General features: G+C 44.1%; 1 protein-coding gene across 1 annotated transcript in view; it reads left to right on the top strand.

Moving 5' to 3' along the window:
- Positions 1-12,702, top strand: part of VWF (von Willebrand factor) — a 146,842-nt gene that overhangs the window by 7,996 nt on the left and 126,144 nt on the right. Inside the window, exon 6 of the mRNA XM_005510516.3 lies at positions 7,387-7,511. Within this exon, the coding sequence (XP_005510573.2) occupies positions 7,387-7,511 (125 nt within the window). The remainder of the gene's footprint in view (positions 1-7,386; positions 7,512-12,702) is intronic.

The raw sequence follows: 12,702 nt of genomic DNA on the forward strand, positions 1-12,702 counted from the left end.
AGGGCATTTAGCTGTCGTTTACAAACAGTACAGGTTAAGAAGTCTTGTTTTGTTCCTGTCTTCATTACATGGTATTTGGCTGAGATACCAGAAACCTGCATTTGTAACCCACTCTGCTTTATTTAGAGTTTGGAATCAAAGTTATACATTTTTGTTGTGAGGAAACTGCCTTCATCACTGGGCTGTGGAGTTCTGGAGATTAATCTTTCCCTCCCTTGAGTTTAATATAATTAATTTAATATTAATTGAAGCAGAGAGGGTAGGAAAGACTTTATAGGCAATGACTTAAATATTTTATATCATTAATTTTGTCCAAACTATAGATCAAGCTTACAGATAGTACATGACTCTATACAAGCAAAAGTAAAACAAGTCAAGCCATGTGAAAAACAAACAAAACCCCAAACAAAACAAACAACCCATTACTTGGTAAATAACCAACATGTGAAAGTTTACACACTCTAAGTGTTGTAGTGTCTTCCACAAATTCTTGTGTATATTTTACAGATGAGTTAACAGACCCTGGGACAGTTAACCTGTTGGACCTATGGCCATATGGAAAATCTGCAGGAGGTCCAGGGAGGGAGGTCAGGGTTCCTGTCTCCCACTCATGTGCCTTGAACATGAGGTGGTTATTGTGAACAATTTGCCTTGCCTGACCATCAGTCTCAAAGTAACAAGCAGCACACCAATTTCAGATTTCAAAAGGAACTGATGATTTTGAGACATGGATTTCATATTGTTTTTTGGGGTTTTTTGACTCCCATTGAGAGTGAACATCATCTATCTGAAAACTGAATGAGTGAAAGCAACTGTTATGACCAAAAAAAGGGAAGGGGGAAGTCTTGCCCAAAACATGTCAGTGTGGTATGTGGTTTGTGTGGGGTGTGCATGTGTTTTTCTTTTTTTAATTCTCTCCAGGGAGACAGAGACATGAGTGCAACAATTAGAGCACTAAAGTCCAACAGAGCAGCCCTGGAGGCCCAACCTGCTGCTCAGGTGCTTTGTGTGTGGCCTTCTTCTGGAGGACCTTGGCAGGAGGGTGTTTTTGGGACATGGGGAGAAAGTGAGATTTCGTTTGTGCTTTAACAGCTACCCCCGGAGCCCATCTTGTATCCTAAAAAGAGACTGCATGCAAACTAGAGCTGCCTGGGGGCCTTGGCTGTTGAACAATCAGTTCACATGCTCATACCAGTCCATACTACAGCCTGCATCAGGCACTGGCTCTTCAAGCACTTGTCTTGGATCCAACTTTTTTTTCATCACATTTTGTGACAGCATCTGTTTTCAGCACACTTCTTGCAAGACTTAGGCAAAACAAGTGCTTTAGGAAAAAATCCCACCCAGGCTGTATGGAGAGTTTCTGGGTGTTAGGGTCTGATGAGCTCTGGGTGGAAATTGTTTCTCCAGAAATGTGGCTGCTTAGACAAAGAAGAGTAAACAAACATGGAAGGAACAGAAGTGAGACAAAATTCCACTGTGAGTCTGTCTGAGTGAGGAGACCGTGCATCATGAATGCTCAGGAAAGGGACATGGAAAGGCAGAGAGAGAGCCAACCAAGACATTTATACCTCAGCTGCTGTGGCAGGAATAAATCAATATTTGGGACAGACTGAAATAGAATTAAGATCTTCTCACTAGCTGGGGGAAAGACTGCTCAGCTAAACCAAAAGGCCTTTTAAAGAAAGAATAAGATTGCCAAAAAGCATAGTAGGAGAGGAGAGCAGCTGTACTGCATTGTGGGTGTGCGGTGCTAGTGTAGGCAACTGAGCTGCCCAGATGCTCCATTAATAGTATCACCTGTGCACATAAGAAATCCTAGGATTCTTTAGGCTGTTGTTGTGTTGTCTCTTCTACTGCCTTTCCTATCCCCTAGTGTCCTTCAGCAGAAGAAAATGGAGGTGTTGGGTGAAAGGCAACAGTGGTGGTGGGTACTCTTCCCTCTGCCTCGAGCAGTCAGATGTATAGGGGACAGCTCTTGCTCATTGCTTTTCCTCCTGAAGCCTCATCAAACAGGTAAAGTATTTGAGAATCACCACACAGGTTGATAAGGCATGTAGCACAGAGTGTGGATTGACGAGTCCTCTCCAAAGTCACCCTCTGCAGAAATAACATGTTCCCAAGACCCAAATCTGTTAAGCAGCTCAGTGGCCCCAGAGCCACTTCATAATTTCACATTAGAGCTCTTCTGATATTCAGTGAAACTTTCATGTCCAACTGCTTTTCACCTTTCCAGGAGTATGGAGTACATCTTAATGTATGATTGTAAAGCTGCTCATTCAAGGAGAATACAGGTACTCTGAAAATACAGGTCCTAGTGGATCTGTGTTATGGGAAGTAATAACTAATGATAATCACTGAAATACTGTGCATCTTTAGTGACTGTATTGTTTAGTGTTGAGGACAAAGCTTCTGGGGTAAACAGGTTACAAATGTGTGTGCAAAGTTGTGCAGTGCTCTCATTTTGAAGTCACAGTGCCTCTCCAGCCCTTTAACTGTTGCCATATGTTCACAGTATCACAGTATCACAGTATGTTTGGGATTGGAAGGGACCTCAAAAGATCATCTAGTCCAATCCCCCTGCTGGAGCAGGAACGCCTAGGTGAGGTCGCACAGGAACATGTCCAGGCGGGTTTTGAATGTCTCCAGAGGAGGAGACTCCACAACCTCCCTGGGCAGCCTGTTCCAGTGCTCTGTCACCCTTACTGAGAAGAAGTTTTTTCTCAAATTTAAGCGGAACCTCTTGTGTTCCAGCTTGATCCCATTACCCCTTGTCCTATCATTGTTGGCCACCGAGAAGAGCCTGGCTCCATCCTCATGGTACTCACCCTTTATATATTTATAAACGTTAATGAGGTCCCCCCTCAGTCTCCTCTTCTCCAAACTAAAGAGACCCAGCTCCCTCAGCCTTTCTTCATAAGGGAGGTGCTCCACTCCCTTAATCATCTTCGTTGCCCTACGCTGGACCCTCTCCAGCAGTTCCCTGTCCTTCTGGAACTGAGGGACCCAGAACTGGACACAATATTCCAGATGTGGTCTCACCAGGGCGGAGTAGAGGGGAAGGAGGACCTCTCTCGATCTACCAGCCACCCCCCTTCTAATACACCCCAGGATGCCATTGGCCTTCCTGGCCACAAGGGCACAGTGCTGGCTCATGGTCATCCTGTTGTCCACCAGGACCTCCAGGTCCCTTTCCCCTACACTGCTCTCTAATATGTAATTTCCCAACCTATACTGGAACCTGGGGTTGTTCCTGCCCAGATGCAGGACTCTACACTTTCCCTTGTTAAATTTCATCAGGTTATTCCCCGCCCAACTCTCCAGCCTGTCCAGGTCCCGCTGGATGGCAGCACAGCCTTCTGGTGTGTCAGCCACACCTCCCAGCTTAGTGTCATCAGCAAACTTGCTGAGAGTACACTCTATTGCCTTGTCTAAATCATTAATGAATATATTGAATAATATTGGCCCCAGCACTGACCCCTGAGGCACTCCACTAGATACTGGCCTCCAACTAGACTCCGCACCATTGACTACCACTCTCTGGCTTCTCTCCTTAAGCCAGTTTGCAACCCACCTCACTAGTCTATTGTCTAGACCACACCTCCTCAATTTAGCTGTGAGGATGCTGTGGGAGACTGTGTTAAAGGCTTTACTGAAGTCAAGGTAGACCACATCCACCGCTCTGCCATCATCCATCCACCTTGTTACATTCTCATAAAAGGCTATGAGGTTGGTCAAGCATGACTTACCCTTGGTAAAGCCATGCAGACTGTTCCTAATAACCCTCTTATCCTTGATATGCCTTGAGATGGCACCAAGGATAAGCTGTTCCATTACTTTCCCAGGGACAGAGGTGAGGCTGACCGGTCTATAATTACCCGGGTCCTCCTTCTTGCCCTTTTTGAAGACTGGAGTGACATTTGCTTTCCTCCAATCCTCGGGCACCTCTCCCGTTTCCCAAGGCTTGGCAAAGATGATGGAGAGCGGTCCAGCAATGACTTCAGCCAGTTCCCTCAGCACCCGTGTATGCATCCCATCTGGACCCATGGATTTATGGATGTCCAGACTATTTAATTGCTCCCTAACCCAGGCCTCATCGACTAAATCAAACTCCTCCATTGACCTGGCTTCATCCGGGGTCTCAGGGGTACAGGGCTCCCCAGGACAGCCTCCGGCAGAGTAGACAGAGACAAAGAAGGCATTCAGTAATTCTGCCTTCTCTGTATCTTCTGCCACCAGGGCACCCACCCCGTTCATCAGTGGGCCTACATTGCCTCTTGTATTAGTTTTATCTGCTATGTATTTGAAAAAGTTCTTTTTGCTGTTCTTGACCCCTCTCGCCAGCTGTAATTCTAAGGAGGCCTTGGCTATCCTAGCTGCCTTCCTACATCCTCTAACAGCAGCCTTACAGTCTTCCCAAGTGGCCAGCCCCTGCTTCCACGACCTGTAAACTCTCCTCTTCTGCTTGAGCATACCCAACAGACCCCTATTCAACCACGCAGGCCTCCTGGCTTCCTTTGTGTGGGGATGCTCTGATCCTGAGCGTGGAAGAAGCAATCTCTGAATGCAATCCAGCTATCTTGGGCCCCTTTTCCTTCGAGCAGTCTTGCCCATGGGATTTCCCCCAGCAACTGCTTGAAAAGGCCAAAGTTAGCCCTGCTAAAGTCCAGGGTTGCAATTCTACTTGCTATTCTGTTCCTGCCACCCAAGATGCTGAACTCCACCATCTCGTGGTCACTGCAACCCAGGCAGCCCTCAACCTTTACTGCTTCGACCAGACCCTCCTTGTTAGTGAGGATGAGATCCAGCAGTGCACCTCTCCTAGTTGGCTTGTCCACCATCTGCATGAGGAAGTTATCATCAATGCACTGGAGGAACCTCCTGGACTGTGGCTGGCTGGCTGAATGGTCCTTCCAGCAAACATCAGGGAAGTTACTTAATGTTACTTAAGGCTACACTGGACAAATCACGGGAAAAGGACACTGTCAGTTGATCTCAATTAATTATTATCCTAGGTTTTTACTCTTGGATGTTGAGGAGGTGTATCTGAAGCAGGACCTTGAGATATTGACCAAACCCAAACACATCAATTATTGCCTGTTCCAAACAGCTTGGAGGTTAGTTTAAGGGGCGCAGGACTTCACACAAAGGAAGAAGTACTCTGGCAACATGTTGGCAAATCATTTGTGCCTGTGCAGTAGTCTGCTGATATACAGACAGGCACTGACAGCAAGAGTGTTTGAGGAGCAGGTTGCAAAAAAGAAAAAACACAAAAAAACCCACAAAAATTTGATGTTATTATTTTGAAAAAAAAATTACTTTTTAGAAGGGCGTGTTATGACATGACAAGGGGTAATGGCTTTAAACTAAAGGAGGGGAGATTCAGGGTAGGCATGAGGAAGAAATTTTTTACAATGAGGATGGTGAAACACTGGCCCAGGTTGCCTGGAGAGGTGGTAGATGCCCCATCCCTGGAGACATTTAAGGCCAGGCTGGACAGGGCTCTGAGCAACCTGATCTAGTTGAAGATGTCCCTGCTCGTGGCAGGGAGGTTGGACCAGATGACTTTTGAAGGCCCCTTCCAACCTAAGCTATTCTATGAAAGTATTAATCATAGAATACAGAAGAGGAGTTAAAATAGTAAAATACAAATGTTGCATAAAATAATTACATAAGAGGTAGGAATTTATAAGCACCACAGAAAAATAAAATCTAATGGAGGGGGAGATATGAAAAAACAGGTGACCAGTATTTCAGGGCCAACAGTTGTCCCAACCTTCAAATCTTAACTTGTGGATAAATGAGGATCTGGTGATACCCACCAGTGGGAAACTCAACATGGATGTGCATTCAGAGCCTGAGGAACACTACTTCAGAGTGGAGCTCATCTCTTATTTTATAACTGTAAGACTGCATTAGTGCAAATAAAAGGAGATGTATTTAATTTGGTACCTTGCTTTTCCTCAGCCTAGATTTGATTTTTACTCTAATTTTTACAATCCCAGGAAAACTAAAGGGTTGCGTACTTGTTGCTGTGTTTTTCTTTTCCTGTGCTTAGCCCTGGCTCTCTGGATGAAAATTTCATGCTGTTTACCACCTTTTGCCTGTCATCTTTCCTTGGAGTCTCCCTCCTTTGACATCTGCTGTGAGCCTAATGTATGCTACATTTATAAGCCTCAAATATTTAGTTTACAAAACAAAGTCTACTGAAGTCTATTGGCTTTATTACATCTCCCTTAGCATTCTTGGTGTAGTTTTCATGACTAACCATTAGTTTTGGAAGAATTTTAATGTTCAGTATATTCTCTGTGTTTGTACTTAATGTACAGCAGGTATTTTGATGACATTTTTGTTATGTATTCACATATATAATGATATAAAAATATGAAATATAAAAATATGGAATATATATATTTAGCAAACATTTATTTTGTTTTTCAGATGCAGTCAGGGTCATATTTCAACATATTCCCTGCATAAGGTCTTGGGAATGTGCTAACAGTGGCAATTTATATTCTTACATGCAACACAATAGGGTCTTAAAAGTAAAGTTACAGAACTAAGAGAGAGTCATGAAATGAACTGTTTTGTAGTAGGTATCCACGGAAGGAAACAGAAGTAGTCCTCTAATCAGCCAGGCCATGGGAGGCAAAAGGAGGAGGAGGGGACATTCCTATTCTGGGAGGATCCCACTTCTCAAAAGCTGGAGCAAGAGAAACAGACATGCTGCTTGTGTCTCCAAGGAAGTGACAGCTCTGTAGTTTAACTCCTTCAGTTTTGCTTTTATGCAAAGGAGGTGGAAATCTTGGCAAGTGTGGGCCAGGAGCTGCTTGTAAAAGGGCAGAGGAGAATATCTCAGGACACAGTAAGAACATGGGCCCAAGCAATTATGATGTATGTTAAATTTCTTTGCGAACAAGATTTAGTTTCAGATAGAAGAGAAAATCAAAGCCACCTGGGATCAGGAATGTTAATACTTTCATCGGTTAGGGAGAGCACCTTCATTTTTTTTTGCCCCTTTAATGTCTCGTGTTTTATTGAAAGCTTATAAATATTAGGAAAATGTGAAGGCATGCTTAGGCTTCTGTAGATTATAGCTGACCAGCAAATAACTCCTACCATGTGCATGCAGATGTGAGAAGTGCTGAGACCTGCCTTCTTCAGCCTTTAGTCTGTTCTTGAACTCAGGGAAGTCCTCTGCAGGAGTCAGCCCAGTTCGCTCAGAGTGGCTTTTCCACAGTCAATCTATTTGGAATAGAAATTCATTAGATATGACAGTTTTTTAAACAGCTTTCAGCAGACCGTCACACAGATAGTAGCCAATAATGATGACTCATTGCTCAAACCCCTAAAGAGCCCTGTGCTTCTCTTCTTTTTCATTCACAGGGACCCTTGTGGAAAACAGTTACGATTTCGCAAACTCATGGGCTTTGCACAGTGAAAACAAGCAGTGCAAGAGAGTGCAGACTCCAAGCAACACCTGCAACATTTCATCTGATATTGCAGAGAAGGTTGGTGCCGCAATATACCATTCTGGTTTTGGTCTTCCTCTACCTGAAGGCATCTTGCCATCCCTTTGGCAAATGCTCCCTTGAATCTATGTCTGTACCTAACGTGGTCCTCCCTCAGCAAGTGGTTAGAATGTGAGGCATTGGAGATACCTCTTTTGGGTTTCTGAGGTGTAGCGTGGTCTGAGATAGCTATACTGGGCACTGCTCTTGTTACTGCACTGGAACAAGATGCACATCTCTTTGTCCAGCCTGGCAGGAGTTAACTGTGGGGCTGACAGTGTTCGTACTTGGGTCCCTGCTGTGGTGCAGCAGGGTTAGGTGCACTCAGGAGGTGGAAATGACACATCCTCAGCTCATGCCTTTGCTGTTTGTGGGCTCTCCCAGCTTCTCTGTGAGCCAGCGTGGGGCTAGATGCAGGATGCAGCTGTGTTTGTTGTTCCTGAGCTGACAACTCTGTGACCTCTCATTCTCTGGCTGGTGCCAGCAGGAGAATTTCTGCACTAGGGTGCTGTAGAGAAGTCACCTTGGAGGTTGCATGTCATGGTTGATGTCGTATTTACCGCAGTCTTAAGAAAGGAACAGTTTACTCACTAGTTAGTGAATGCAATTTTTCTCTTCTACTGCAGCATGCCTGACACTATTCTTTCTAAAATGTTAGTACATCTGTACTCCTCTTCCCCCAATAAAACCCAAACTAATACACAAAAGTAAAATAGATGACCATGAAACCACCAGCTCATTTGAACCTGAAGTGTGAGTTGTTGCCAAATAAACTTTGGTATTGCTTGGGGAAGGTGTGTTTAGGTGGTACCTGGAGAATTACGTAGTTAATTCCCTTGATTTGGCTGGGCCCAAAGGGTTGTGGTGGACAGAGGCAAATCCAGTTGGTGGCCAGTCATGAATGGTTTCCAGATGACATCAAACTGGGTGGAGTGTTGATCTGCTGGAGGACAGGAAGGCCATACAGAGGGATCTGGACTGTCTGGATCATTGGGCTAAGGCCAGTTGCACGAGGTTTAACAAGGCCAAGTGCCAGGTCCTGCACTTGGGTCACAACAATTCCAGGCAGCCCTACAGGCTTGGGGAAGACTGGCTGGAAAGCTGCCTGACAGAGAGGCATCTGGGGGTGTTGATTGACAGATAGCTGAGTATGAGCCAAGAGTGTGCCCAGGTGGCCAAAAAAACCAAGAGCATCCTGGCTTGTATTAGGAATAGTGTGGCCAGTAGGACTAGGGAAGTGATTGTGCCACTATACTCGGTGCTGGTGAGGCTGCACCTTGAATACTGTGTTCAGTTTTGGGCCCCTCATTATAAGAAGAACATTGAGCTGCTGGGAAGAGTGCAGAGGAGGGTGATGAAGCTGGTGAGGGGCCTGGAGCACAAGTCTGATGAGGAGCAGATGAAGGAACTGGGGCTGTTTAGCCTGGAGAAAAGGAGGCTGAGGGGAGACCTTATAGCTGTCTACAGCTACCTTAAAGAATATCATAACGTAGAGGGTGCTGGTCTTTTCCCAAGTAGCAAGTGATAGGACAAGAGGAAATGGCCTTAAGTTGCACCAGGTGAGGTTTAGATTGGATATTATGAAAAAATTATTCACTGAAAGGGTTATCAGGCATTGGATCAGGTTGCCCAGGGAAGTGGTTAAGTCGCTATCCCTGGAGGTGTTTAAAAGGCAATTGAGGTTCTTAGGGACATGGTTTAGTCCTAGAGTTAGGTTATGGTTGGACTCTGATCCTGAGGGTCTCTTCCAACCAAAATGATTCTATGATTCTGCCAGCAGGGGAGCATCAGTTCTGAAGCCTCTGTAGGTACCACCACTGCAAATCATACTTGTGAAGGTGTTGCAGTTTGTCTACCTGTGAGTCACCAGAATGGGCAGATGCTTCATCCAGCCTATTTTTAATAGAGGAGATGTTCTCTGTAGGTGTTGCAAAGGCTCTGTGCCACCAGGATATTTCCCTTGCCAGGAGGCAGAGGTTCCTTCAGCTGTGCACGCAGATAGTAGCTCCAGTTTGTCAAATTCAGAACTGCTTGTCTCAGCCAAATCTGTGACACCCTTTTCTGCATCAACCTTTTTCCTTTCCTCTTTTATAATTATAAAAAGATGTTCCTTCTTTAGACACAGGGTGGACACATGTGATCACTAGCTTGGGGAGGAAAGTAGATTTGAATACATACGGACTGAATATAGTATTACAGGTTATGATCATTGTGGTAAATTGACTCCTCATCCATTGAGGCTTTTCACCTCACCTCAGGTACTCCATGTGAATCAGAATGATCTGGTGGGTGCTAGGTTTACATTTGGACCGGAGTAACTGAGGCCAAAATTTAGTCTTTGTTTTCTTGCTATACACGTCCTTTAGACTGATACTTGTTAAACTAGGCTGAAATAGTTTCTCAAGAGTAGTAGCACTTCCTGGAACGTAACTGCTCTACAGCTACTTGAGTGCTGGTTTCCTCGTTACCTGGAAAAAGCTAACTTAGACTCAGGCAAGATTGCCGACTTCTGACTATTTATACTTCCATTAAGCTTTTGGATGGGAATACTTGTATTAGTTATGCTCTGAAATTCATTGAAGCATTCTTGTGCCCCTTAGCATTACAGCTTCAGCCATGCAGCCCACTAACTTGGCTGAGGAAATATAGTAGTGATTTCAGGTTGGAAATCTCAAGCCTGTGCTTCTTCAGTGAGCTGGGCCAGTGTGTGGGGGGCATTTCTGTCAGGGTTGGGACTGACTGAACACCTAATGGTGCATGATGCCCAAGATGTGACCAAAGTGCGGGTTGTTTCAACCTGGCTGAGATGCCTTCTGAGGGACAGAGCTGTGTTTTAAATTCAGTTACAACTCTAAAGCAGGGCTAGTTCTTGCAACTGGTTGTGCCTGCTGGAATTTTATCTCTTCAGGCAAGCTTAATGTTTAGAAAAGGTCAACATTGCAACTGAGGCCAGAGAGTGGCATTCAGGGTGATACCTTATCTGATGGGTAGACTGCAACTAATGGGAGTTTTATACAGATCATGTTAAATATTGATGCTTTGTTGAATAAAGTTTGCTCTCCTGCAAACTGGATGAAATGATCTTCTCTCTTGTGTGAGCTGATGAGCTCACAGCATTTAACATCAGCTTAATGTATTCACTGTGCAAGAATAAACACAGTGCTATTAATAGAAGTCTAGCCAAACCAGTGCCTGCTGAAGAATGTAGGGCTTTACAACAGAGTGCTTTGTTTGCTTGCTTCAGGAATGTAAATCTCCCCCTCTCTCACCCTCCCTCCCTGTCAGGCAGTCAGCTGCTAGGTGAGGAAAACAACAGCTTTGATTCAGTGTGCTCTTCCTATCCCTGTCCCCTAGCTCTGGGTAGAGCTGAGGTTTTCTTTGACACTCTCCATGACACCCTCCCCGACAGCATCCTTGGAGAGATGGCTTCTCTGCGAGATGCAGTGAAGCCAAAAAGCCCTGTTGTTCTTCTATCTTTAAATTGTAGAAAATGTGAGCAATTTCATGTTCTTTAAGGAAGATCTTTTGTCTCAATTGATGGCTCCATATATCAGCTGAAGGTCTTGACCCAGCTCATGCTCTTACCCTAATGTTGCTCTTGGAAGCTCCCTGCTCTCCACCTCCGAAGCGCATACACGCTGACACGTTTGACTACTGCTCTGCCTGTGGGTATGGTTTCTTCTCAGGTACATTGGTTCCCTTCCTAGGGCCAGAGGCAGCTTGCCATCTACATGGCGGAGCTGCCTGCTGCTTACCTTGCCTTGTGATCTGGAAAGCATGCCAAACTGGATGTTGTTGAAGGGAAGGAGCTTCAGCTTCCCTACCATGCCCTGCACTTTTTTTCTTCTGTTTGAATAATCACTTAAAAGAATAAATATCTCTGCATTGTCTGATCCATTTCTCTTCAGCACTCAGATGTGATGATTTAGGCTGCGTTCAATGAAGTACAGTGATCTAATAGCCTCTCAGATGACCAATGTTATGGGTAACATGGATCTTGAAGTGTAAAAAGTGGAATGAACTGGATAACTGTGGTAATGAGGCAGCCTTCAAAACAAAAATATAAATGTTTTAAAGCATTAGGACTGATTTGTGCATTCTTAGGTGTTACCTTTATCTTTTAGATTTCACTTCTAATAGAAATGGTTTATCATGTATTTTTTTTCCTTGCTTATTAGGGTACTATATCGATAGCATGTTAGATGTGAAAGTGACTGAAATTAGAATTCAACTGATTTTTGCTTTTGCTGAAATTGAAATTTGCTGAAATTCAGCTTTCTCTGAAATTGGTAAGAAATAGTGCTACTCATATCCCAAGGAGTACTTCTATATGCAATAAAAAAATACTATAGCATCTGAAAGCAAGTGAGAGAGGTTTTCAACAGCTGTATCGTAGTTCCTAATGGTAGAGGTTACAAGCAGGTCTAGCAAAGTCATGGACATGTCATACTATAAAACATTTTAGGGCTGAAAATGAGGCACACTTTATCTAAAATCTCATTTTCCTCTCCTGAAACATACAGGTTAGCTGAATCAGCATTCAGGTGAAGTGACTTCAGTTGGTTGTTGCTCAAACATACAGACAGCATTGACATATGAAACATATTGGCTTTGGATGTTTTTTACTTGGAAAGTAGAGGCATTCTGCCTTTGGATGAACCAAAAGAAGATGTATTCTGAAAAATTATACCCAATTATGGCACCAAAATATACCCTTCCCAAATGATCAGGATAAATAATTCTGTATATCTATATACCATAGGGTTTAAATTCAAGGGAACAATAGTGTCTCTGCTTTCTTCTCTTAGTTTTTAGCTTATATCTCCTTAACAGCAATTGTTAAACACTAAACAAATGCAGTTCATGCAGCAGCAGAAGGCAATGCCACAGAAATTGGAAGAATGTACAAAATTCCACCTACAGCTCTGTGTGGTGGGACTGGGGCAGAAAGAAGGTCAGCAAGTTTGCAGTTGCTAAGAATTGTCAGTGCCAGGACACTGCCAACCCACTTAAAAAAGAGACTTAAAATAGAACTCATTCGGAAGTCTAAGGAGAAGTTTCAAGACCTTCGCCTCTATTTTGGTTACTGCAGTCAGTCATGCTAGTTTTAACCTTACAGCCTCCTGTACTCTAAGCACTGTTTGAGGCTTCACTCCCTTGTCTGTTGGTTTCTTTGCCTGTGCGGTTCCAC

The sequence above is a fragment of the Columba livia genome, chromosome 1 (assembly GCF_036013475.1).
Source record: "Columba livia isolate bColLiv1 breed racing homer chromosome 1, bColLiv1.pat.W.v2, whole genome shotgun sequence".
Taxonomy (NCBI): domain Eukaryota; kingdom Metazoa; phylum Chordata; class Aves; order Columbiformes; family Columbidae; genus Columba; species Columba livia.